Raw genomic sequence first — 25,245 nt, 5'->3', positions numbered from 1 at the left:
ACAGTTTCCCTCTTTTGATTGTTAACCTTTTGATAGAGAGCATTAGGCAATCAAATATTTGGTCCCTTGACGCCAGGGTTGTTGCTCACCTGCCCTTGATAAATCCATCATGTCTCTCTAAGCTGGGTCCCAATAGCTCAGTTCTCTTTTGGCGGGGGGAGTTACACCAGCAGAATGTTCAACAAGTACTGAGAGCCGATTCCAGGTTGTCCAATGTGATTTAACCCAAATTTCCTCACATGTGCATTATGTATGCCCATTAATTTATAGAGTACTATATAGATGTGATCTACAAATTCAAGTTGTTTAGACATCATTATTTTACTATTAGCAAGTGACACACAGTATGGAAGGCAAGAAACTATCATTTTGTAATTCCACAAACTGTAATTTAAATTGTCAGGAGGACCAACAACATCATTAATAGAGATTTAAGCCAAGATCCTCCTAAACTGAACTCTTTTCCTAGTGTTTCCCCTAAACTGGGAGGAAGATTGCTCAAAGTGGAAATCTAGATCTTCATGTGTCATCAGATATTGTGGCCAAACGGTCATACCATTGGAAACCTGATAGGAACCAGTGTACTCACATTACAGATTGACAGAAGCTACCCATAAGGGACCTTAAGCCCAAGGGAAATGAATTATGTGTTTTCCTAACCAACCTGGGAAAAACCAAGGTCATGAATTTGTTCTGTAAATCCATTGTGTCCTTGTGGGAGCTACCCAATATTCACCATCTAATGAAATGGGCTATTTATGGCTAGATTGAGAATAGGCATCTTTACTTGGCCAGGTAAGAGCATGTCACTTAGGGATATTGGCAGTGATATTAGCTTGCATGGTGCTAGAGTTTCTTTAAAATAAAATGTCCAAGGGCCATCCAGTTAGAGCCTTGGAGAGGAGAAATTCAGCAGGGCAACCTGGGACATGGGTAATTGGCCCCAAAGCCAGTGATTAGATTAATTTTAAACTTGCAAATATTGAGTCCAAGAAAGAAACTGAAACCAAAAAAGTGACTCATTAGAAAATACCCTGATGCTGGGAAAGATTGAAGGTGGGAGGAGAAGGGGACAACAAAGGGTGAGATGGTTGGATGGCATCACCAACTCGATGGACATGAGTTTGAGCAAGCTCCCAGCGTTGGTGATGGAGAGGGAAACCTGGCGTTCTGCAGTTCATGGGGTTGCAAAGAGTTGGACACCACTGCGTGACTGAACTAAAGAAAGAAATACATTTGATTCATAAGCAAAGGTATGAGTTCCCCCCCACCCCACCAAAAAATGAATGTAAGCAGTTATCAAAGTTACCAGTATACAGAGCTGGTCCAGCATCTTGGATTAGCTGTCTCCTTCAGATGTCTTCTTGTGCTGGTCTGGTAATACTGTTTTAAGTTGAAGTCAGGTGTCAGAAATAGGAGTTGCAGTTTATTTAGGAGAGGAGGCCTAATACAGTCCGTTCTAATGTGACTGAGTCCTTTATCTGAGACCTTTTCCAGTAGGAATAATCTCCTGGTTGTAGGTCATGGCACATCCGATCTTCATCCAAAGTTAAATTACTGTGATAAGCTTCAGAAACATACTTCAAGTGCCCTTTTAATAACTAAACTTTACAATAATATGACAACAAGGAAACTATCTCAGAAAAGAATCTTAGGCAGTAGTGAAGACCTCATTTAATAAAACTAGAATGTAATATCCACTTAAACATTATCTTTCTCTCTCTAAAATTACCCTAATTTCTACCAAATACAGCCACATTAAGACTAATTTGTTCACAAAATGTCTGATTAATTGACCACATAGACTCTTTAAATTGGCTGTGATGGAACTTTCCATAATCTCAGATTGAACTTAAACTCTCAAGGCCAGGAAAGCCACACCAAAGCGTGTCATGGATTCTGCCTGTGATAAATGTAGAGTTGGGTGCTGGGTTTAGGTGAGTTTCTGAATTCCTTGAGATTCCTGCACCTGTTAGTAGGTGGCCTTCCTTGTATGCCTGGTTAAGTTGCTGGGAACCTAAGAGTTTACAGATTCTGAAGGGATCAGGTAGGGAGAAAAAATAAATGTTTTAGTTCTATATACAGAGGTGTAATTTAAGGGTTCCTTTATATCTGGAAAGCAGATTAAAAATGAATAGTATTTCAGACAAAAAAAAAAAATTATAACCATACTCATAAGTTCATTCAGTCCTGTGAGACTAATCCTACATCTCAATATTCAGTTAGCAGTTTTATGAAACCATCCAGTTTTCCATCAGAAGTCTTTAATTTCTTAGCCAGTTCAGTGGTATGATCTGAAAGTTATCAGAAACCTGTACTTGTAAGGTTTCTGTACTGTTCTTTTTATGACTCTTCTTGAAGATGAAATATTTTTGCCCGGATATTGGAGTAAAATAATAACTTTCCATAAATTACAAAAGATTTGAAAAGTTAAGGTAAAGACCTGATTCCACTCCAGTTGACAAACTTGGTTACTGCTGTAACATAAAACAATTTAAGATAATTTTTAGAATTATAACTGATAACATGTTACCAGGACATTTTAGGAGTTCCACATAATTTCTAGAATTTCTATAAAAGTGTTAGTTGCTCAGTCATAAACAACTGTTTGCAACCCCATAGACTGTAGCCCACCAGGCTCCTCTGTCCATGGAACTTTCCAGGCAAGAATACTGGAATGGATTGCCATTTCCTCCTCCAGGGATGGAACCTGTGTCTCCTGCATGGTAGGCATATTCTTTACTGTTTGAGCCCCCAGTGAAGCTAGACTTTCTAGTAATAACATTTACCCATTTAATAGGACGTCAGAAGTGTTATCACCACTCAAATTTGACAATGCTTCCCATGCAATTTAACATACCAAATAAGCCCAGTTTTTAATTACTCTTCTCTCTGAGATGGAGAGAAAACAAATAATTTGAGATATACCAGGGACCCTTTGAAAAACCTCAAAGTTAACTAAAGGTCCGGTGAACTTCACTTAGAAGTTGATCTTTGGAAAGTTTGTCAAAAATACCAAAAACTTTCAAAAACCTGGTTAAATAGGATCACAGGTCAGTGTCATTTAACCAGCATGACAGTAAAAAAGCTCAAAGGTTGTTGTAAATCACCAAAAGGCAAAGAAACTCACACTATCTCTTACTAAAAGCAGCTCAGTGTTTTAAGAAAACTTTGTCTTCTTAGAAAACTAAATTCAAAGTTCGTATACTTTACCTTTAAAAATAATTTTCTTAATTCAGTCTTTAGCCATTCCCAACCATGTACAAAACTCTTTTCTCAGTGTTCCTTTTCCTTAACCCTTTAACAACTTTCTGTATCCATGTTATTTTTTCCATTTTTTTCATTTCCATTCAGAAACAACCGTCTAGCTCTAAGACAAAACTACCCCATCTTCCCCTTTTAAAAAAAGCCTTTCCATTCCTCATGCTTTTTATCCATGTATTTAAATTTTTTTATTTGTGTATTTATTTGGCTGCACCAGGTCTTAGTTGGGGCACACAGAATCTTTAGTTGCGGCATGTGAACTCTTAGTTGCAGCATCTGGGATCCAGTTCCCTGACCAGGGATTGCACCTGGGTCCCCTGCATTGGGAGTGTGGATTCTTAGGCGCTGGACCACCCCGGAAGTCCCTCTCGTACTCTTTCAGGGAAAACATGCTTCCCATCTTCCTTGCATACTAAAATGTTTCCCTTACTCTTTTAGTAGCTTTAGTTGTAATATTATAATTCTTAACCTTAAAACCTAGTTTCTAGTAAAAAGTAAGCACTTATAAACTATCTTTTACATTATTCTTTAGATTAGCCGGTTTATAAATACTATTTGTTTCTAGAAAACATTCACTTTCTTACAGAAAATGTCTTAATGTGGCGTCATATTAATAATCCTCTTAAGTACCTTTTAGGAGTTTCTCTGCAAAAGGAAACCTGTGTTCTGTAAATAATGTCCCAATATCTTACTTGGAAACGATTTGAATATTCAGTGGATTCCCATTATTTAATTTAATTAAGCACAACTCTAAAGTTCAAGTTACCAAAATCCAGAAGGAGTATTTTATATAGACATTCCCAAAGCATAAATTGTTCCTGAAGGGTTAAAAGTTTCATCATGTTGTTATTTTTCCTTGCTGAACAATTTTCTAACAGGAATACTAAGATTTTATTTGATTTCTAGTAAATTTAAGTATAATGAAAGTATTATGCTCTAAAGACATGTCTGTATTAATTAAGGCAACAAGCTTAAGCTAACTTAATAACAGATATTCTAAGTCAGTACTAAATATATCATGGACCATATAAACTTGAAATTCATTCTGACCAGGTTCTTATATATTTCTGAGCACTTACATAAGAGCTTAATTGCCTTTAAACCAATTAAATAGAGCTATTTTACCAAATAATTCTGACAGTACCACACATCTACAGCACTCATATATAGATATGAGAAAACACACAGGCAGAGACCTCATAGTACCTGTTACTAAATTTCAGCCAGAAATCAGGTGTAGTGATATAAAATCCATAAGTTATAAAAGAGGTTGAATTCTAATTGGGTTTCTGCCAAATGCAACAAATCAAGATCACCTATTTAGATTGCTGAACCCTTTTTACTAGTATTTATGAGAGACACTTAACATTTCTATTTGAGAAGTCAAGTAACAAGTTGTCTACCCCGCCTCAAGGCCAGAATTTTTTTTTTTCCCTCTATTTACAAACCTCTTAAGATAAATAGGGGAGATCTTGGGAGTGGTAAAAGGATTGGTGGGCTTTGGATTATTTCTGGAGCCACACTTCTGGTGCTGTAAAGGCTAGATTTGTAAAATAAGTTTTTTGGTTTGGCGCTTTTTTTCCCCCTTTCTCAAAGAATTGGGTGGCCATCTCAGTGACACCAAAGGACTGACATACCCATTCACTTACGTTGGAATCTTTCTTTCCTTCATTTAGCTTACAGGGGGCAGGGCGGGGGGAGAGCCTCTTCCCAGCCAGCCCTCTCAAATTCCTATCAGGCTTCAAGTATCACCTATGGTCAGTTTAGTCAGACCATTGGCTTCCCACCTCCCAACTTGGTAATCCATTTGTAAACAATTTTGAGGATTCTCCCTGGGTTTAAGAAATTCTAACTGTGGCCCTTGATCTGAAGAGGCTTGCCTACAAGCCTCATGTGTTCCCTTTCCTAAAAGTAACCATTTGATAGTGTTTTCTGAGTAGAAAGGCAATTAGGACGGAAGATTATTAATAGAGGGGGAATAGCAGTTAAAGTTTAGGTACCTTTTATATCATCAATCTTTTTTTAGCCTTCTACAACAAGTCTTTCAATTAGATTTTTGAAATTTTGAAGTCTTTGGGGGCTTATGTATACCAATTAAAATAGGTACGATATTTAAGATGAGAACTCTGTAAAATTTTAACAATTTAGTAGACTTTCCCACTCAATGGGTCTAAGAAGCTAGCCTGATGAATATTTTTCCCTGCTAATATAATTTTAGAAAAGAAAACTGATTTTTAAAATCAGTTTGGAAGTGCTAAAAGAACCTATTGTGACTATTTTAGGGGTGAAATCCTCTAGTTGCTTTTAAGAACTTGCAAGCATACATAAACCCAGCTGGTATTCTCATTGGTGACTGTCCATCCAAAGGGTTTGGCTGTAAGGCACAATTTCTCATTATTTTGTAGCCTAATTCAGATATGGGATATGAGATGTGATCTGAACAAGATTCTGAGGACAGTGTGGCAGATCAGATGTGTGCTTGTTCTGAGTCTAGCCCCAAGGAGTTCACCTCACAGGGCGTGGTTCTCCCTGTGGCCGTCTGCAACTAGCATTTGTGCTTGGAGCTCTAGGTTATCGGCCTCAGTTGTGCTTCCCCCTCAGTTCCCCCCGTGAGTAGTATTTGCTTAATAATTTATTTAATGACTGTAGTGGAGCTCCCTTATTCTCAGAGCTGAGTAATTCATTCTCTCATTTCACTAACAAAAGCTTTGTTCAGACCATGTATCAGCCCTCTTTTTTTTTTTCCCCCAATTTGAGCCAAATTTAACAAATACCCAGCCATCTGTGTTTCCCTGGGCCCCTTGTCCAGAATCCCTAGGTCCTGCCTAAGAAATGCACAAGTGCCCCTTGAGACTCCAAATCTTGAGTGAAATAGCATGAATAAAATTTTCAGGATCGTCATTCAAACAATGAGATTTGGATACTAGGAGAACTCACCAGAACCCCTGAGGAGTCCTGATAAGATGGTGGGCTCTATGGGCCCATGCTTGGTACTGAGCATTGGTTCTATGTGGGCTCCCAAGTGTCATTTAGTGGGTATCTGATATTCCTGCCAGCTAAACCATGCATGTTGATGAAAATTAATCAGTCTGTCTGAGAAAGAAATGGAAAATTGTATTCAAGCCAAATTGAGGAGAGCTGTTCTGCGCATTAGAAGTCAAAGCACAGTAGTGTAAGTTTTTTGAGATGGGGCAGTACATCAAATGATGTAATATTGACAGTTGGCACAGCCCAGTTCTACAGGAACAAAGTGATGTCGTGTGATGCCTTACGGGATCAAGAAGTTTATCTTTTTAGGAGTTGTCTTGTTGATACTAGGAAACTGTTGCACTTTAGGATTGAAAAGTGAAAGTTGCTCAGTCATGTCCTACTCTTTGCGACCCCATGGACTATACAGTCCATGGAATTCTCCAGGCCAGAATACTGGAGTGGGTAGCCATTCCCTTCTCCAGGGCATCTTCCCAATCCAGGGATCAAACCCATGTCTCCCGCATTGCAGGCGGATTCTTTACCAGCTGAGCCATCAAGGAAGCCCTTAGGCAGGTATTCTTCCTGATGGGGAAGATTTGGTCATGATGCATAAAGCAGATATACAATAAATAGTGGAGGGGAAAGGGGAGGGCCAAAGGGCAGAAAAGAGTTTTTTTCTACGTTAAAATTTGTATCTTGTCATTTTATTTCAAATCCCTGTAGTTTCAAGTTATGTAATCCTTAAACTAGTGCCTGTTCTTACACCTTTTTCTCCTTTTCAAGTTTTGAACCATTGGATTTTAGATACTAATTCAAAATATGATTTTGTTTTATTCTTATCAAACATTCACAGTGTTCTAGTTATTGAACAAAGATTTACCTGTTTCTGTCATCTGTAGCCTCAGAAATTACAATCTTAAATCCATTCCTTAAGATTTAACTAATGCAAGACACCTCTAGGCATAAAAGTGAACAAGCAACCATTTTAAAATCATGAATGAAATTTTAAAAGCCCATTATCGTCATCATCATTTATTTTGGTTTTATAAACACTGACAGTGAAAGTCATTCAGTTGTGTCTGACTCTTTGCAACCTCATGGACTATACAGTCCGTGGAATTCTCCAGGCCAAAATACTGGAGTGGGTAGCCTTTGCCTTCTCCAGGAGATTTTCCCATCCCAGGGATTGAACCCAGCTCTCCTGCATTGCAGGTGGATTCTTTACCAGCTGAGCCATCAGGGAAGCCCTGCTGGGCATGGGTGATATTTTAAGAATGAGACAAACAAGGATCCTGCCCAGGGACCTTGTTGTTGTTGTTTAGTCAGTAAGTCATGTCTGACTCTTTGCAACCTGGTGGACTATAGCCTGCCAGGTTCCTCTGTCTGTGGGATTTCATAAGCAAGAGTACTGGAGTAGGTTGCTATTTCCTTCTCCAGGGGATCTTCCCGACCCAGGGATGGAACCCGGGTCTCCTGAATTTGGCAGGTGGGTTCTTTACCACCAAGCTGCCAGGGAACCCAACTAAGTACATAGAGTAGAAACACAGAGTAGTTAATGGGTATTAGAATGTTTGTTATGGAACACTTAACACTGGGAGGATATTAAGTCAGGGAAGGCTTCCAGGTGTAGTAACATCTGAGCCGAAACCTTAAGAGTGACTAAGCTTAGTATTTGTTAACCAAGTGGATAGCCTGGAAAGTGTTTGCTTGTAGGCGCTGAAGAAAAAGCATTTGAAGACCAGAAGGAAAAGAGAGCATTTTGCCACAGGGTAACACAAAGCACTTATATGTGGAGGGTGGGGCCTAGCCGAAGTGGGGAGTGGCGAGACTGGCTGGAAAAATCTGCCTCAGGCAGTGGGTTTGAGGCACAGGAACTTTCCAGATTTGCAGTTTAGAAAAGTCATTCTTACTTCCTGCAGTGAGGAGAGTGGACTGAAGATGACAGTTCTGACTAAGGCCTTGGAGACTTTTTTCGGTATTACAGGTGAGAATTGAAGATAGCTTGAATTCGGATAGAACAGTAGGAATGTACATGGACAAATCAGATATTTGCAAAGTAGTATGTGGTGACTGAATGAGGGAAAAAAGGAGGAGTTCAAGAACAGGCCCAGGTTTCTGCCTTACACAGATTGATGTGGAGAGGGAAGAAGAACAGGTTTTAGACATGGTGCGTATAAGCTGAAACATTCACATGAGGAGTCTGTCTTACGTATTACTAGATGTAAAGATCTACACTTGGGAGTGAGATGGCAGGCTGTGAACTTGGGAATCTTCAGATGATGACTGAAGTCATAGAAATAGTAAGAATGCTGTGGGGAGAGCAAAGGTGGAACCCTGAGGAGCACTCACATTTAAGGAGTAGACAGAGGAGGAACCCGCTCGGGAACCCGAAAAAGTGCTTGCTTTTCCCAGTGCATAGTGCGTGGTTAGTTGTATCCAACTCTTTGCAACCCCATGGACTATAGCCCACCAGGCTCCTCTGTCCATGGAATTTTCTAGGCAAGGAATACTAGAGTGGGTTGCCATTCCCCTACTCCAAGGGCTCTTCCTGACCCAAGGATGAACCCATGTCTTCTGCATTGGCTGGTGCATTCCCAGAGGGTGTCACCTGGGAAGCCCAAGTGCATGCTAAGTTGCTTCAGTCATGTCTGATCCTTTGTGACTCTACAGACCGTAACCCACCAGGCTCCTCTGTCCGTGGACCATAGCCCACCAGGCTTCTCTGTCCATGGGATTCTCCAAGTATGAATATTGGAGTGGTTTGCTGTGCCCTCCTCCTGGGGATCTGCCCAGCCCAGGGATTGAACCCTGTTCTCTTATGTCTCCTGCATTGGCAGGCAAATTCTTTACCCAAGAGGATGGGAAATTACAGATCCCAGGGGGAAGCTATGACAAACATAGACTGCATATTAAAAAGCAGAGACATTACTTCGTCAACAAAGGTCCATCTCGTCAAAGCTATGGTTTTTCCAGTAGTCATGTATGGATGTGAGAGTTGTACTATAAAGAAAGCTGAGTGCTGGAGAATTGGTGCTTTTGAACTGTGGTGTTGGAGAAGACTTCTGAGAGTCCCTTGGACTGCAAGGAGATCCAACCAGTCCCTCCTAAAGGAAATCAGTCCTGAATATTCATTGGAAGCATTGATGCTGAAGCTGAAGCTCCAATACTTTGGCCACCTGATGCGAAGAACTGACTCATTGGAGAAGACCCTGATGCTGGGAAAGATTGAAGGTGGGAGGAGAAGGGGACGACAGAGGATGAGATGGTTGGATGGCATCACCGATTTGATGGACATGAGTTTGAGCAAGCTCCAGGAGTTGGTGATAGACAGGGAAGCCTTGCGTGCTGCGGTCCATGGAGTCACAAAGTCGGACACGACTGAGCAGCTGAACGGACTGAACTGAGGGGATGATGGCACCAATGAAGATCATTAACATAAACTCTGCTAATAAGTAAGATAAAGACTCGAAGTGTCCCATAGACTTAGCAATAAATAGCTCTTTTCCTTGGTAAGCTTAATGAGATAGAAAAGTTAAGTTTTTTGTTTTTATTTCAGAGGACATTTATTTATTTACAACTTTGTTGAAATATAATTAACATATAACATTGTGTAAGTTTACGGTGTACAATGTAATGCTTAGGTACACACACACACACACACACAGAGGCTTCCCTGGTGGCTCAGTTGGTCACACACACACACACACAGGCTTCCCTGGCTCAGTTGGTCACACACACACACACACACACACACACAGAGGCTTCCCTGGCTCAGTTGGTCACACACACACACACACAGAGGCTTCCCTGGTGGCTCAGTTGGTAAAGAATACACACACACACACATGGGCTTCCCTGGCTCAGTTGGTCACACACACACACACACACACACACACACAGGCTTCCCTGGTGCCTCAGTTGGTAAAGAATACACACACACACACGGGCTTCCCTGGCTCAGTTGGTCACACACACACACACACACACACACACAGAGGCTTCCCTGGTGGCTCAGTTGGTAAAGAATACACACACACACACACACGGGCTTCCCTTGTGGCTCAGCTGGTAAAGAATCTGCCTGCAATATGGCAGAGCTGGGTCCGATCCCTGGAGAAGGAAAGGCTACCCGTGCCAGTATTCTGGTCTGGAGAATTACGTGGACTGTATCGTCCATGGGGTTGCAGAGAGTCAGACGTGAGTGAGCAACTTTCAGTACACATACATGCTGTAACGTGATCACAACGTCTATCTCCTTACATTTTTACAATTTTTTTTTTTGCAGTGAGAACTTAAGTTTTTTAATAAAGGAAATTTTATTCCAGTTCTTCCTCAGATTTTTAACACTGCAGTTCCCAATTGGTAGACTCCTGAGACTCTGACTCTTGAATAGATTGAATGAGCATTACAACTTCTTATAGATGTGGTTATGATCAGTAGAATTTAAAAATCATTAGAAAACATTTGATTTTGGATATTTTATGGTTTTGTAACATCAACAGAGACCAAAGTGATTCTGCTGACATTTGAGTGTCTGAAATGTTTTGGCTTTATAAAGGGAGCCCTGCAGGACTCTTTTTCATGATATAGCTGGTCATTAGATGGTTATGTTAGGGAGGAATAAATCTTCCTCTACTTTTCTTTGTTTTTTCTGGCTCGTCTAAAAAATTAAATTGACAAATTGACACAGGACAGATTAACAGGAGAAGATCAAGGTTTAATGATATGTCTGTGTGGGAGAAATTCAGGGAAACTGAGTAACTCCCCAAAATGGCCAAAGCCCTCACCTTAAATACCATCTTAAGCTAAAGACAAAAGATGGGGACATGCTGGTTTGGAACTTAAAAGACGGCGGTGAGGTAATTCACCTGAAGACGGAAAAGCAGGTGTTTGGTAAACCAGTGTTTGCTGGGCCACGCAGAAAGAATGGCACACTGCAGGCTCTGGTCTCTAAATCCTGCTGAGTTTCCCTCATAACATCTAGCCCACATTCCTTGCAGATCTCTCTAGTGATTGCTCTGTTCTGGGCACAGAGACTCTATCTAAAACATTTTTAGGTCATGAGAGGGGAAGATCAAAGTTTCTTCCTGACTCTTTCAGGCCTTTGTTTGTTTTTAGCTAGCTCAGAATAATCCACGTGCCAAAGGGATATTTTGGTAATTCATTGAGATGTGCACTTCTATGTGTGCTGTATTAAATTAAAAAGTTTAGGGGGTTTTTGAAGTGACTTTGGCAGGATCCTCTAGAACTGTTGCACTGAATCAGGATTTCTGATATTCCTGTGCCAAATAACAGAAGCGCCACAGCACAGTTCGTCCCGCTCTTCTTGTGGGGCCCCAGTCTGTGGCAGGGTAGGGATGAGTTACTACAGACTTTTTGATGGAGTCGTGGTGACTTGGAATTTTCAGTCTTAATTGGGAAGATTCCAGACGGACCCACAATAGTTCATTTGTCTTATTTTGTATATTTAAAAATTTAGGAAATTTAAACCCAAGCCTGCCTTTTCAGCCTTCAGTTTAACCATAATATGAAGCTGCTGGGGGGAGGAATATTCCCCCCTCTACCCTCCTTGAGTTCTTGTGGCTGGACTAATAATAAACTTGACATGAGACAGATTAACACGAGAAAAACAAATTTTAATTCATGTGCATGGTGGGGTCTCACAGAAATGGGACCTCACAGAAAGACCTCTCACAGAAAGAGGCCAAAGCAGTCAGCTTTTATGTTCATTCAACAAAGAAACAATAAATTTTTGAGGAATTGATGGGATGATGGGGCCTCCTACGGAAGCTCAGTAGTAAAGAATCCACCAGGGCTTGATCCCTGGATCACAAAGGTCCCCTGGAGAAGGAGATGGCAACCCACTCCAATATCCTTGCCTGGAAAATTCCATGGACAGAGGAGCCTGGTAGGCTATAATCCATGGGATTGAAAGTCAGACACGACTTAGCAGCTCAACAGCAACAACAAAGCAACCTCTGGATGCAGGGAATGCACATTTCACGTGAGATTTGCTTCCTGTTTTCAGGGAGACTGGAGTGTCAGAGTGTCCCTCTTGCATTGGACATTTCTTAAGTAACTTTAATTCAAAATACTCAATATGCCATTGAGAACCATGGGGTAGCCTACTCTGGACCCCAACAGTGCTCCTGTTCCGTGTATAGTCTACTTGTTGTTCAGTCCACTTAAATGTGTTTTATCACTGCAAGATATGCACATACCTTGCTTGTTTCCATTTTGCTGTTATTCTTTGTATTTTTATCTTGTGATGCAGCTGAGGTTCTACTTGCATTAGAACTACTTGGAGGACTTATTAACATGCATATTCCTGGCTCTACCCAAGACCTACTAAAAAGTAATTTCTTTGAATTGGGGCCTGGGATTTTTCATTTTAATAAGTTCCCCAGGCAGTTCCTCAAGTGATTGAGAGCCACTGCTCTACCGTTCTAAGCAGGCTTTCAAGCATCAGTTCAGCTTTTCTTTCTCTATGATGTGATTGTCTTTGCTTAGGAAGATCCCCTTCAGAAACCCTGTCGTTACTTTTCATTGGCTATAGATCTTCTGCAACTTTGTACTTAAAGCCTTCCTGCAGTTTTATATGGTTTCTGACAAGTACTCAAGTTACAGGTACTCAACTCTGCCACTGTAGCATGGAAGCAGACATGGACAGTCCATAAATGAATGAGTGTGATTATGTCCCAATAAAGCTCTGATTTCATACAATTCCCATGTCGTGATTTGGGGGTTGGGGGCACACCGCTCAACTTGTGGGGTCTTGGTTTTCCAACCAGAGATTGAACTTGGACCCTCATTAGGGAGAGTGCAGAGTCCTAACCACTGGACCACCAGGGGATTCTTTGAAATGTTACTCTTTTCTTGTTTCTCAACCACTTAAAAATGAAACGCTGAGCTTAAAGGCCATTCTGAAAGTAGACAGTGGACTGGAATTGGCCATATAGTTCACCAGCTCCCTGTTCAACTGTATCTGCCCTAACACAGTGTTGGTGAATATATAGTAAGTATTTGAGTCCCGAGTGAGTGAATTAATTGTAACACTAGTGACTTTGCATAGAACATATGTTGTTCATCTTTGTGTATTATCTGGTGTAATAACTGGTTCCAAAATGTTTGACAGCTCACTTTTTAATTTTCTCTGAGAGTTAATGCCAAGACTATCAGTGTTTTCTATTTTCTTGAATCAACCACTTCCCCCACACCCCGCTGTGTGTCTGAATAGGAAGGCCCAAACAGTTTGATTAATGAAGAGGAGTTCTTTGATGCTGTTGAAGCTGCTCTTGACAGACAAGATAAAATAGAAGAACAGGTATGTAAATTTTTAAAATTTTTAAAAATCCTTGGTATATATTTCATATAATTAGAATTTGAAATCATGATCCTAATAACCTAAGAAATGAACTGTGTCTACATTGAGTCACAAATAAAGAAGAACCTTTATAAGTCACTTTCTTCATTGATCAATTTTCAAACAATAGAAAGGAAGATTAATAATTGTTTAAATGAAGCATGCATAAATAACATGAAATTGAATGGAAATATTCTGCCTGTTCTCTTTGAAGTATCCAATTTTCAGTTCAGTCCAACCATTTAGTCATGTCATTCTCTGCAACCCCATCGACTGCAGCACATCGGGCTTCCCTGTCCATCACCATCTCCCGGAGCTTACTCAAACTCATGTCCATTGAATCAGTGATGCCATCCAACCATCTCATCCTCTGTCATCCCCTTCTCCTCCTGCCTTCAGTCTTTCCCAGCATCAGGGTCTTTTCCATTGAGTCAGTTCTTCACATCAGGTGGCCAAAGATTGGAGTTTCAGTTTCAGCATCAGTCCTTCCAATGAATATTCAGGACTGATTTCCTTTAGGAGGGACTGGTTGGATCTCCTTGCAGTCCAAGGGACTCGCAAGAGTCTTTTCCAACACCACAGTTCTAAAGCATCAATTCTTTGGTAGTCAGCCTTCTTTATAGTCCAACTCTCACATCCACACATGACAACTGGAAAAACCACAGCTTTAACTAGACGGACTTTTTTTGGCAAAGTAATATCTCTGCTTTTAAGTATCCTGTCTAGGTTGATCATAGCTTTTCCTCCAAGGAGCAGCCGTCCTTTAATTTCATGGCTACAGTCACCAGCTGTAGTGATTTTGGAGCCCCCCGAAAATAAAGTCTGTCACTGTTTCCATTGTTTCACCATCTGTTTGCCATGAAGTGATGGGACTGGATACCATGATCTTAGTTTTCTGAATGTTGAATTTAAAGCCAGCTTTTTCACTCTTGTCTTTCACTTTCATCAAGGGGCTCTTTAGTTCTTCTTCAAACTTTCTGCCATAAGGGTGGTGTCATCTGCGGTTATTGATATTTCTCTCAGCCAATTTTATTATCATTCTATTATCATTATCCAATTTTATTATCATTCTATTAATACAAAGCGTATATTTGCTCTGAGTAAAACAGTCTCTTTGAATTCCTCTTCATCACCAAATACTATATGAATTCGAAAGGAAGATGATCAAGAGTTTATTTTTGTTCTACGTTAGTACCATTCAGTTTTTATTAACTCATTTATTGCTTTCACTACCTTCACCTTAATTACTTTCTCACTTTTAACTTTGCTTAGTGTTTTATCATCATTAAATTCACAGCAGTTATACTAAGCCCCTTCTGTGGAAATTGAAGGGAAGTATTTCTTAAATCCTTGAACTCAGTTTCAAGATTAATTTGGGTCTTCACCTTCTTTAGAGGCTTCCCTGTGACTCAGATGGTAAAGAATCTGCCTGCAGTGCAGGAGACCCAGGTTCAATCCCTAGGTTGGAAAGAAGATCCCCTGGAGAATGGAATGGCTACCCATTCCAGTATTCTTATCTAGAGAATTCCATGGATGGAGGAGACTGGTGAGCTACAGTACATGGGTCCCTAAGAGTCAGACACAATTGAGCAACTAGCACTTTCACTTTCTTTCACTTTCTCACTTTAATTCTGCAACAGTGCAGTTACTATGTATTACCACTAGATGGTACCGTATATTACCACTAGGTTCCTAACATTGTACAGGAGGCTGTGATGGAAAACATCACCAAGAAAAAGAAATGCAATAAGGAAAAATGGTTGTCTGAGGAGGCCTTACAAATAGCTGAGTAAAGAAGAGACAAAAGAGGCAAAGAAAAAAGGAAAGATATATCCATCTGAATGCAGAGTTCCAAAGAATAGCAAGGTGAGATAAGAAAGCCTTCCTAAATGATCAGTGCAACCAAATAGAGGAAAACAATAGAATGGGAATGACTAGAGATCTCTTCAAGAAAGTTAGAGATAACCAAGGAAAGATTTCATGGAAGGATGGGCACAATAAAGGACAGAAATGGTATGGACCTAACAGAAGCAGAAGGTATAAAGAAGAGGTGGCAAAAATACACAGAACTATACAAAAAAGATCTCTGTGACCCAGATAACCATGGTGGTGTGATCATTCACCTAGAACCAGACATCCTGGAATGCTAAGTCAAGTGGGTTTTAGGAAGCATCACTACAAACAAAGCTAGTGGAGGTGATGGAATTCCAGTTGAGCTATTTCAGATCCTAAAAGATGATGCTGTGAAAGTGCTGCACTCAATATGCCAGCAAATTTGGAAAACTCAGCAGTGGCCACAGGACTGGAAAAGGTCAGTTTTCATTCCAATCTTAAAGAGAGGCAATGCCAAAGAATGCTCAAACTATTGCACAGTTGCTCTCATCTCACACGGTAGCAAAGTAATGGTCAAAATTCTCCAAGCCAGGCTATATGAGCTGAGTATGTGAACTGAGAACTTTCAGATGTTGAAGCTGAATTTAGAAAAGGCAGAGGAATAAGAGATCAAATTGCCAGCATTCGTTTGATCATAGAAAAAGCAAGAGAGTTCCAAAAGAACATCTACTTCTGCTTCATTGACTACGCTAAAACCTTTGTGTGGATGACAGCAAACTGGAAAATTCTTCAACGGATGGGTTTACTAGACCACCTTACCTGCCTCCTAAAAAATCTGTATGCAGGTCAAGAAGCAACACTTAGGACTAGACGTGGAACAACGGGCTGATTCCAAATCGGGAAAGGAATACGTCAAGGCTGTATGTTGTCACCCTTCTTATTTAACTTATATGCAGAGTACATCATGAGAAACACTCGGCTGGTTGAAGCACAAGCTGGAATCAAGATTGCCGGGAGAAATATCAGTAACCTCAGATATGCAGATGATACCACCCTTATGGCAGAAAGTGAAGAAGAACTAAAGAGCCTCTTGAAAGTGAAAGAGGAGAGTGAAAAAGCTGGCTTAAAACTCAACATTGAAAAAACTAAGATCATGACATCTGGTCACATCACTTCATGGCAAATAGATGGGGAGACAATGGAAACAGTGACATACTTTTCTTTTCTTGGGCTCCAAAATGACTGCAGATGGTGACTGCAGCCATGAAATTAAAAGATGCTTGCTCTTTGGAGGAAAAGCTATGACCAACATAGACAGCATATTAAAAAGCAGAGATATTACTTTGCCAACAGAGGTTCGTCTAGTCAAAGCTATGGTTTTTTCAGTAGTCATGTATGGGTGTGAGAGTTGAACCATAAAGAAAGCTGAGTGCTGAAGAACTGATGCTTTTGAACTGTGGTGTTGAAGAAGACTTGTGAGTCACTTGGACGGCAAGGAGATCAAATCAGTCAATCCTAAAAGAAATCAACCCTGAGTATTCATCAGAAGGACTGATGCTGAAGCTGAAACTCCAATACTTTGGCTACCTGAAGGCAGGAGGAGAAGGGGATGACAGAGGACAGGATGGTTGGATGGCATCACTGACTCAATGGACATGAGTTTGAGCCAGCTCTGGTAGTTGGTGATGGACTGGGAGGCCTGGTGTGCTGCAGTCCATGGGGTTGCAAAGAGTCAGATATGACTGACTGACTGAACTGAACTGAACTTAATCACTAGATGGTACTTATGCTTGGATTTTAGTTATTCTTCTCAAGACTATAAGCATCTTAGAAATAAGTCATGTGTGTCAGTTATATACCCTAAATTAACTTGCATAGAAAAATTGGCTTGTTATTCCTTTTGATGTTAAGGCAGTGAGGGCTCTTGTGCTGTCAGCTATAGATGGGCACTTGCCACCTGCCTCTTCACAGATTAAATCACAGGTGCTGCTGCAACTGCTGTCCTTCAGCACTGCCTGAACAGAGTACAGGTTGGAGAGGAGGAATGAGGCACTCCATGCTCTGGGAAAATTGGCAGAATAGGCCTTCAGATAGATATTTTTAGGAGGTGATTTTATGGGTCCAGTTCTTGCATCTCATATCTAGAAAAGATACTGAATTCCTTCATGGTGATGTCTGCTACTCCACTAGCTGAAATATGCAAAAATGCACTTGATTGCATGTACTCCCCCTTCACCAGAATCACAAAGATGCGACCTCCCCTCACTGCCTGTGGAGCAGTGTCTCGGAGCCACCCCCTGGCTGTGGTCCTCCTTTTGCCCCAAGTGAAACTCGGCTCCCAGCTCGCAGGTTGTGTATTGTTTTTAAGTTGGTAGTGCCCATGTACTGATCTGTCTGCCCAGGTAAGGCGTCTGCAACAGTGGCTGTTTGCTCTTCATGTTCATTTTATAGATCTCATTTCCCGTTTTTTAACATGCAGAACTCTAAAACTTTCAGTTCCTAAGTGAGTTCTCATTTTGGGTGCCAAAAATATAGCATCTGAAATAGCATCCTTGTATTTGGTTTTTTACGGTGTTTAGGGTTTTTTTGGTTAGTTTTTTTCCCCTTCACTGTGTTTTTCCTTTTGTTTTAATCTGGGTTATTTGTGGAAGAGTTTTGAACTGTGCAATCAAGACAAGTTAGTCTTGAGTTTTGCCACTAACTGTGTAGCTCAACACTTATTACTTAAATCCTCTGGGCCTTGGTTTTCTAGTCTTTGAATCAAGGGCTTGGACAGGATGATTTAGATCATCCCTTCTGGCTTAAAAATGCTCCTCTACTGAATATCAGCATGGTGGTTGAGTTGGAATTGAAGAGAATCAATGAAAACTTCTTTAGACTTTGGAAAAAAGAAATATTCAAGGGGCTATCAATATCCTTGGTCTAAGGTTAGTACCTTTGGAATCTGAAAGAAGAAAATCAGGATACATCAAGTGTCAAGATTTGGCAAGGCTTGTGTCTTTAGAGTAGATTCATAATTCAAATATTTATAAATACTAAACTGTTAAGTAGTTAAATGTTACATTATTCACTCTTAAGCTGCAAAATACACTTTGTAACCTTCCTGTTTAAAATTATGTGCTTTCTTAGTCGCAGAGTGAAAAGGTCAGGTTACATTGGTCTACTTCAATGCCATCTGGAGATGCCTTTTCTTCTGTGGGGACTCACAGATTTGTCCAAAAGGTAAGCTAATGCCAGAGTTTACTGAAAGTACATGCTATATTCTTCACTGTTGATGAAACTATCCTGTTACATAAGTTTTCTTCATTTTCCTGAATTTAAGTAATGAGATTTTTTTCGTTTGGTATTACATGTTTTCTTCCATAGACATCCTTGAAAAACTGTTAGAAATCTTCTGAATATAATGTTCTTCCATTTTTATTTAAGGGAAAAGAAGGGTGGGGAATAGGGAATGGCTTGTCCAAAACAGTTAACCAGAAACTTAACCAGTGATATTAAATCTTTTTTCTCTGGGGTTAAGTGGTACCATTTTGTATTATTGGCAGCCTGCATTCTTTATAGAAAGATTTTGGAGCATTACACATAATAGGTGCATGAAGTCAGCGCTCGCTGCTGAGCCTGTTCCATATAGTGCTTTGTTCTCTCTTTCTTTATCTCGTGTTTGGAAGTTGGTACTGAATGCTCTGTTGTGCCTTTGTTCTGATGACTTGGTTTTTTCTTTGTCTGTCTCTGGTAGCCCTATAGTCGCTCTTCCTCCATGTCTTCCATTGATCTAGTCAGTGCCTCTGACGATGTTCACAGATTCAGCTCCCAGGTACTGTATGAATGTATAGAGTGGACTTGAGTCTTTCTGTGCTATATTTCAGCCTGCTTTCCCAGTTCCTAGAAGTCTTTTGATTAGGCCACTTGTTTTGGTTTGAATTTTAAATAGTAACATCAAACATTAAACAAGCCTTCCTTATCTGCTAAATAGTTTCTCTGTCAGGCATGCATGTGCCCTTTGTATCCTCTGTTGTGAATAGCTTGGAATTTCACCACATAGGAGGCACTCCTGAAAGATTTCAAATTGAACTGAAGCTAGTAGAAGGTATCTGGTTTTTAACTATCCTGTGATATCTGTTTCTTCAGACAGGGTACAGCAACTTTTGTGGACATGGTCTATAGGATATGTTATAGCATCAAAGCGGGTTTCAAGTCTCACTTCCAATGTAATTTAAAATATCTCATGATATATTCAACAGGGAAGTAACTTTTTAAATAAAATTTGTCTCATTACCATTAAAAGTTTTGTTGAACTGGTTGTATTTTCCTTAGGTAGATTACCCTTGGAAATGAGTATTCCTGTCCATATGATAAATCTGTGGAAATTGATTTTAAATTATTTAGTATCAGCATCATTTAGGAATTTAGGATAGGGATTTGGATGTGCGCAGTCTCTGCCCTCATAATAAAATCGAGCATCAGCATTAGGTTAAAAAATTTTTTTTAATCTTCACATATTTGCCATTCAACCTTGTATTTTTATGGTGATTGCATTTCGATTGTGGTATGTCATCATATGTTAAGAACCTGAACTCTCTAGTCAAAATGACCAAGTTTAAATCCGGTTTCCTGCAGGATATTTGACAACTTTTCTAACTCCTCTGTGCTTTGCTTCTGTCATCTAGCTAGGACTGTGTTAGAACTAGAACCTAGCATGTAGTAAGTGCTCAATAAATGAGCTTTTATCATTGCAATATTATTTCTTTGAGCTAATCAGAATTATCTGCATTAATTTTTTCTCTCAGAGTTTTATAGTAAATGATTTTTAAAAATCAGTTTAAACCAGGTGTATGAATAAAATTTACATTAGTTTTCAACAATGTAATAAAGAAGAAAATTGTTTACGACTCAGGTTTTTTTCTGACTTTTGTAGCTTTTTTCTCCTTGAACATTTTTGGGAAGGAGATATGTCAGTTCCTCATCAGAAATTACCCTTAGCCAGATTTATTACAATATTTCTCACCTCCTGCTAATTCATTTATGCATGCTTTTAAAATAGTGACTTTTATTTTACAATAAATCAGTGACCAAACTGAATAATACTGGGAGACTGGTTTATTTGCTAAGCTCCGCCTTGCATTGAAATAATAAAATAACAGACTCTTAAAAAGACATCATTACTGGTCACTATTTTCTCTTAAAATCTAGAAATATACAGGCCATAAGTTAAAGAAAATGTAATGAGAGAAAGAAAAGAATTTGAACTGTTTATAGGTGCCTAAGAATTAGGGCTTCAGAATCGAGACCTGGACCTTAGTTATAGAATATATAAAACAGCTGAAAGCCTTCAGATACAAGTGAAATGTCGAGGAGCAGGTGCCCAGATTTTTATAAGACTTCCAAATGTAGCTTAATTCTCCACCTAATTTCTTGTGTAACTCAGTTGAGAAAAATCTTTCTAGTATTTTTTTTCCTAATGTACAATGCTCATGATTGATCTGGTTTTGTTTTTAAAAGCTTCTGGTTATTCTGCTCTTTTATATGCCCAAAGGGGAAATTAAGAGCAATAGCATTGAGGTCTCCAGGTATTTACTGTCTTGCTAAACTATTTGTTATCATTAGCATACTTGGGCTCTGGCAGTTAACTGTTGATTAATTTGGCTATGCCATCTACATACAAATCCTGGCTCATGATCACTTTGTTCTTGTTGGTATGTAATGGTCATAGTCCTGCTTAAAGAGGATAATTAAAAGTAAAACTGAGATTGCCCCTGAAAATAACTTCAGATAAAATGTGTGACTCTGTCAGGAAATTGGGCTTCCCTGGTAGCTCGGCTGGTAAAGAAGCTGCCTGCAGGAGCGCATGGCAGCCTGCCGCAGCACTCTTGCTTGGAGCATCCCCACGGACAGAGGAGCCTGGCCGGCCGCAGTCCCTGGGGTCACAAAGAGCTGGGCACGACTGAGCGACTAAGCGCAGCACTAGGAGATCAGTAGTAACACATGAATCTTTTGGACAGGTGTTGAAAATGAAGTACCCCTAAAGGAAAGGGTATAGAAAGTAGGAAGGAATTAGATTCATAAATGGATCTTTTTGGCCACATTTATTTCCATAACACAGTTACCATGTAAAGGTGTCAACTCACAGACCAAAGGAAAATAAAAAGCATCCTTAGTTGGAAAAAAAAGAGAGAAAATCAAAGGGTGGGTAGTACATCTACAGGTTAATGTGTGATGAGAATCACTGTTGCAAAAAAAAGTCTGTGTAAAGCTTTTGCCTACTTTTGTCCTTAGTAACTTTACTGTTGTGGTAATTCTCTATTTCACCCCTCCCTTTTTTATTATGTAAAATAAAATCGCTAATTACTTTTATGCTGATAAATGCTAATTTAGCTGAACTAGAACATAGACTAAAATAATAGATCACTATTAATATACATATCCTTTTTTCATATATATGTATATTGAGTATAATTACATACCTTAGTAATAGTTTCTTCCTACCAGTGTAGATAATTCTATATATACTGTTTTGTATAAAAACTAGCATTTTTTTTGTTTTGTTTTTTAAACACCTGTAGTTGGACCCATCTTCCCATCAGTAAATATAGGTCTAGATCTCCTTGTCTGTTGTATGACTATGCATGCTAGATTTACCTGCCTAATATTGAACATTTATTTTCAGTTAGTCTCTATTATTTAATAAATAGTGCTACCTAGGCATCCCTGTATATACACTTTCTCTGTATATACATCTTGGTACATTTATCTGATTATTTTCTTAGAATATATTTCTAGAAAAAGTTTTAGGGACAGAGGTCATGCACACACCTAAGTTTTTTTATTCTTATTGCCAGACTGTCCATTAGAGAAGTTGAACCAGCTACACTCCCGGGTCAGTTTTCTTTTGCTATACTGACACTGAATATTATAATTTAGTTAATATTTGCCACTGTGATAGACTAAAAGTGTTATTTTTGCCCCTTGACTGTGTGCGTTTTTCAGTGAATTGACTGTTCATATCGTTGACCATTTTTCTCTTGGGTTAGCAGTATACTATTAATTTGTTATTAATAAATTATTGTGTCCAGCAGATCCCTTTATGACCCTGTAACAATAAGCGTAGTTGTATTCCTTCTACATGGATAAGAAAAAGAGGTTCAAACTCTGTTTGAGCCCTCCTGAGACTTTGGTTCATTACACTTTTGTTGTGCCATCAAAGGACAATTTTCTTTAGATCTACCCTGCTAAAATGGCATACTGAGTGATTGAAATGTGAAGTGAAAGAAAAGGTCAGAATTGGAGTGCCATCACCTCCAAATGTGCTTTATCTCCAGTCTTTTCATAGTTCATTTGCTATGAAGATGCTGTTTATGTCAGCTTACCATTTTCAACTCAAGGTGCAAAAAACCAAGGACACGATTCCTGAAATTATGCTTAGGCTAAAATTCACCCTTTTTGTTTTTAAGTGATAGGTACTTCTAGTAACATTGTTTTCTAGTATATCACATTTTGAACCTGATAAGGCAGAAATTTGGGCAAATATTTATTCATGTCATCCAATTAATGGTCCCTAGCATTACACTTATTTTTGATACAGAGTCATAACTGAAAACAGTAAATGGAGCATCTTTATATCTGAAATATGAGTGTGGTCACAAAGGCCCAAGCCATTGCCCCTGTAGTAACGTTGGTACTGCATTATTTTAAGATAAAATTCATTACAGTGAGATTTTACTGGTATCATCTTTGTTTGTAACCTTAATATTTTGAAGGAATATACCATAATGGATAAAGATTCCTTGGTGAAGGCTTTGAAGACATGGCTAATAAAGTAATTGGGTACTTCATTAGTTTTGTTAATTTCCTAGGAGCACAGTAGTGAATACATCTTGTTTGTTTCTCTGTTGGGTGTTTTCAAGCCCTCTTAAGGAAGTAAATGAGGACAAAAGACTGAAAACTTTTCCATAGATGTAGTGGTAGCTGTAATAGGAATTCTGTTGCTTCATCTGTTTAGCAAGACAGTGTTAAATGCATTTACCGTACATTGTTTCAAACTTAAGTTACCTCCTGTCAGTTTGTATTTGTGGAATCTGGTTTCTTTTGGAGCAGAACTCAAATCAAAAGCAGCTTCTCATTTTTCAGACATCTGAAATCACTCATTTAGGAACACTCTCCCAAACAGAAGCACAGTTACCTGCATATTTTTTCAACAAAAGAGCTAAATGGCACTAAAGTTCTTTTAAACAGAACTCTCTTTGTTTTTTTAGCAGAATAAACTCCTTAACATTCTTTTTTCACAAATAATCCATTTAAAGTAGGGCCTCTTTGGGAGAAATATTTCTTTCTACCTCTAACCTCATAATAAATATAGGTGTTCTTAACTCCTAGTATCCTACCGAAAAAGTATGTACATATCTAGAGATTTCTAAGATCTTGAAATCTAAAAGTGATTAAAAATAACCTCCCACTCGTGGTGTGACGCAGACTGATGCCTTAGGCCAGTGCTGCTGTGGAGGCTCTGTTAGTGCACGCTACCTGGGACTGCTTTGTTCTTCCTCTAATAAGACACCTGTGGTGTGTGGTATTTGTAACTTGGAACTCTACATTAGTCATCCATCCTGAACCTCGCAAAGCAAGATTTCAGAATTTTAAAGACACAAAGGTTTTATTCCCAGTCAGCCTTTGAAGTTATGTTTTCTAATTAAGGCTTTATAAAATTATAGATGTACTAGTAGTCATGTTTTAAAATTTCTTCCAGTTCTCTAACTCAACACCCTTCACATTAAAGATTATGGATAAAGAAATAAGTTACTATGTAACATTTATTTAGTACAAGCGTAGATTGTAGAATTTCAGCCTACACACTATTATCAAAAACTTTTCGGATGATCATTGCCAATTAAAGAGACACTTTTAGTCATAACTACTTTCAGTAACCAAAAATGCCTTCTGAAATCCAGGAAACTTGGTGTACACATCACAATAACATATTGATAATATCCTTATATGCAGAAAAATGATATCTTCAAAGTGACTAATTTTAAGAGCTCTGCCCCCAAATCATTAACGTATTTAATTCAAAATACATGTAAACCTGGTTCTTACGTTTCCCTAATGAATGTAATAGACTTTATGTAAAATAAGTTGTTAAACTTAGGAATAAATCTTAAAATTGAAGCATAATATACATATTTTTCAATTCTTTTCTGCCTTCTTTTAATGTTCTATAAAACAAAATTATGAGTAAAAGTTAAGAAAATAGGACTTAGAAACTGTGTAGATGGAAAAGGTGCCAGTTTCTTTCAGAGACAATCTGTTTATCACTTCATTTCTGTTTATAAACATGTTTCATACTGGGAGGGTTTCCAGAGAACACATTTAAATGAGATCTTACCGATGAATCAGGTTTCTTGGAGTATGAACTATTTGACTCTTATTTGTTTATAAAAGATGTGTCAAGATAATTTGATAGTTAAAAGCAGAGGTTGCAATTTAAATTTAGTAAAAGAAATTTAGTTAGAAATTTAGAAAGAATGTAGAATAATGAAATGGAATCAGATATATGGAGAGGTTGGTTATTTTTTAAGTTGGCTTATATTCATGATAAAAGAGTTGAGTAAAATAACAAAAATTTTCTTTTTGTAGAGAAATCTTGACACACAACAAGCTTTCTAATATCTCTGTGTAGTATTTAACTACAGAAACACTGGACTAGATGGTTTCTTTGTGCCCCTTCTACGCTTAATGCTCCATGATATTATGCTTTAAGACATTATCTCTGTGAGAATGCATATTGTAGGAAAGGAAGGAGTAATTCTTTTTTTCCAGAAAGC

The 25,245-nt window shown here is 38.9% G+C and overlaps 1 protein-coding gene across 3 annotated transcripts in view; it reads left to right on the top strand.

The window, feature by feature from the left end:
- Window positions 1–25,245, top strand: part of CERT1 (ceramide transporter 1) — a 123,005-nt gene that overhangs the window by 83,689 nt on the left and 14,071 nt on the right. For 2 of the 3 annotated variants that reach the window (XM_043470692.1, XM_043470693.1), the window contains exons 9-10: window positions 13,472–13,558; window positions 18,560–18,652. In XM_043470692.1, coding sequence (XP_043326627.1) covers window positions 13,472–13,558; window positions 18,560–18,652 — 180 coding nt within the window. Of the gene's footprint in view, window positions 1–13,471; window positions 13,559–18,559; window positions 18,653–19,166; window positions 19,245–25,245 lie in introns of all 3 variants that reach the window. The other variant, XM_043470694.1, reaches the window with a different exon arrangement.

Source organism: Cervus canadensis, chromosome 6, assembly GCF_019320065.1.
Source record: "Cervus canadensis isolate Bull #8, Minnesota chromosome 6, ASM1932006v1, whole genome shotgun sequence".
Lineage (NCBI taxonomy): Eukaryota > Metazoa > Chordata > Mammalia > Artiodactyla > Cervidae > Cervus > Cervus canadensis.
The sequence above is the reverse complement of the archived record's forward strand: the minus strand, read 5'-3'. Positions and strand labels throughout refer to the sequence as shown.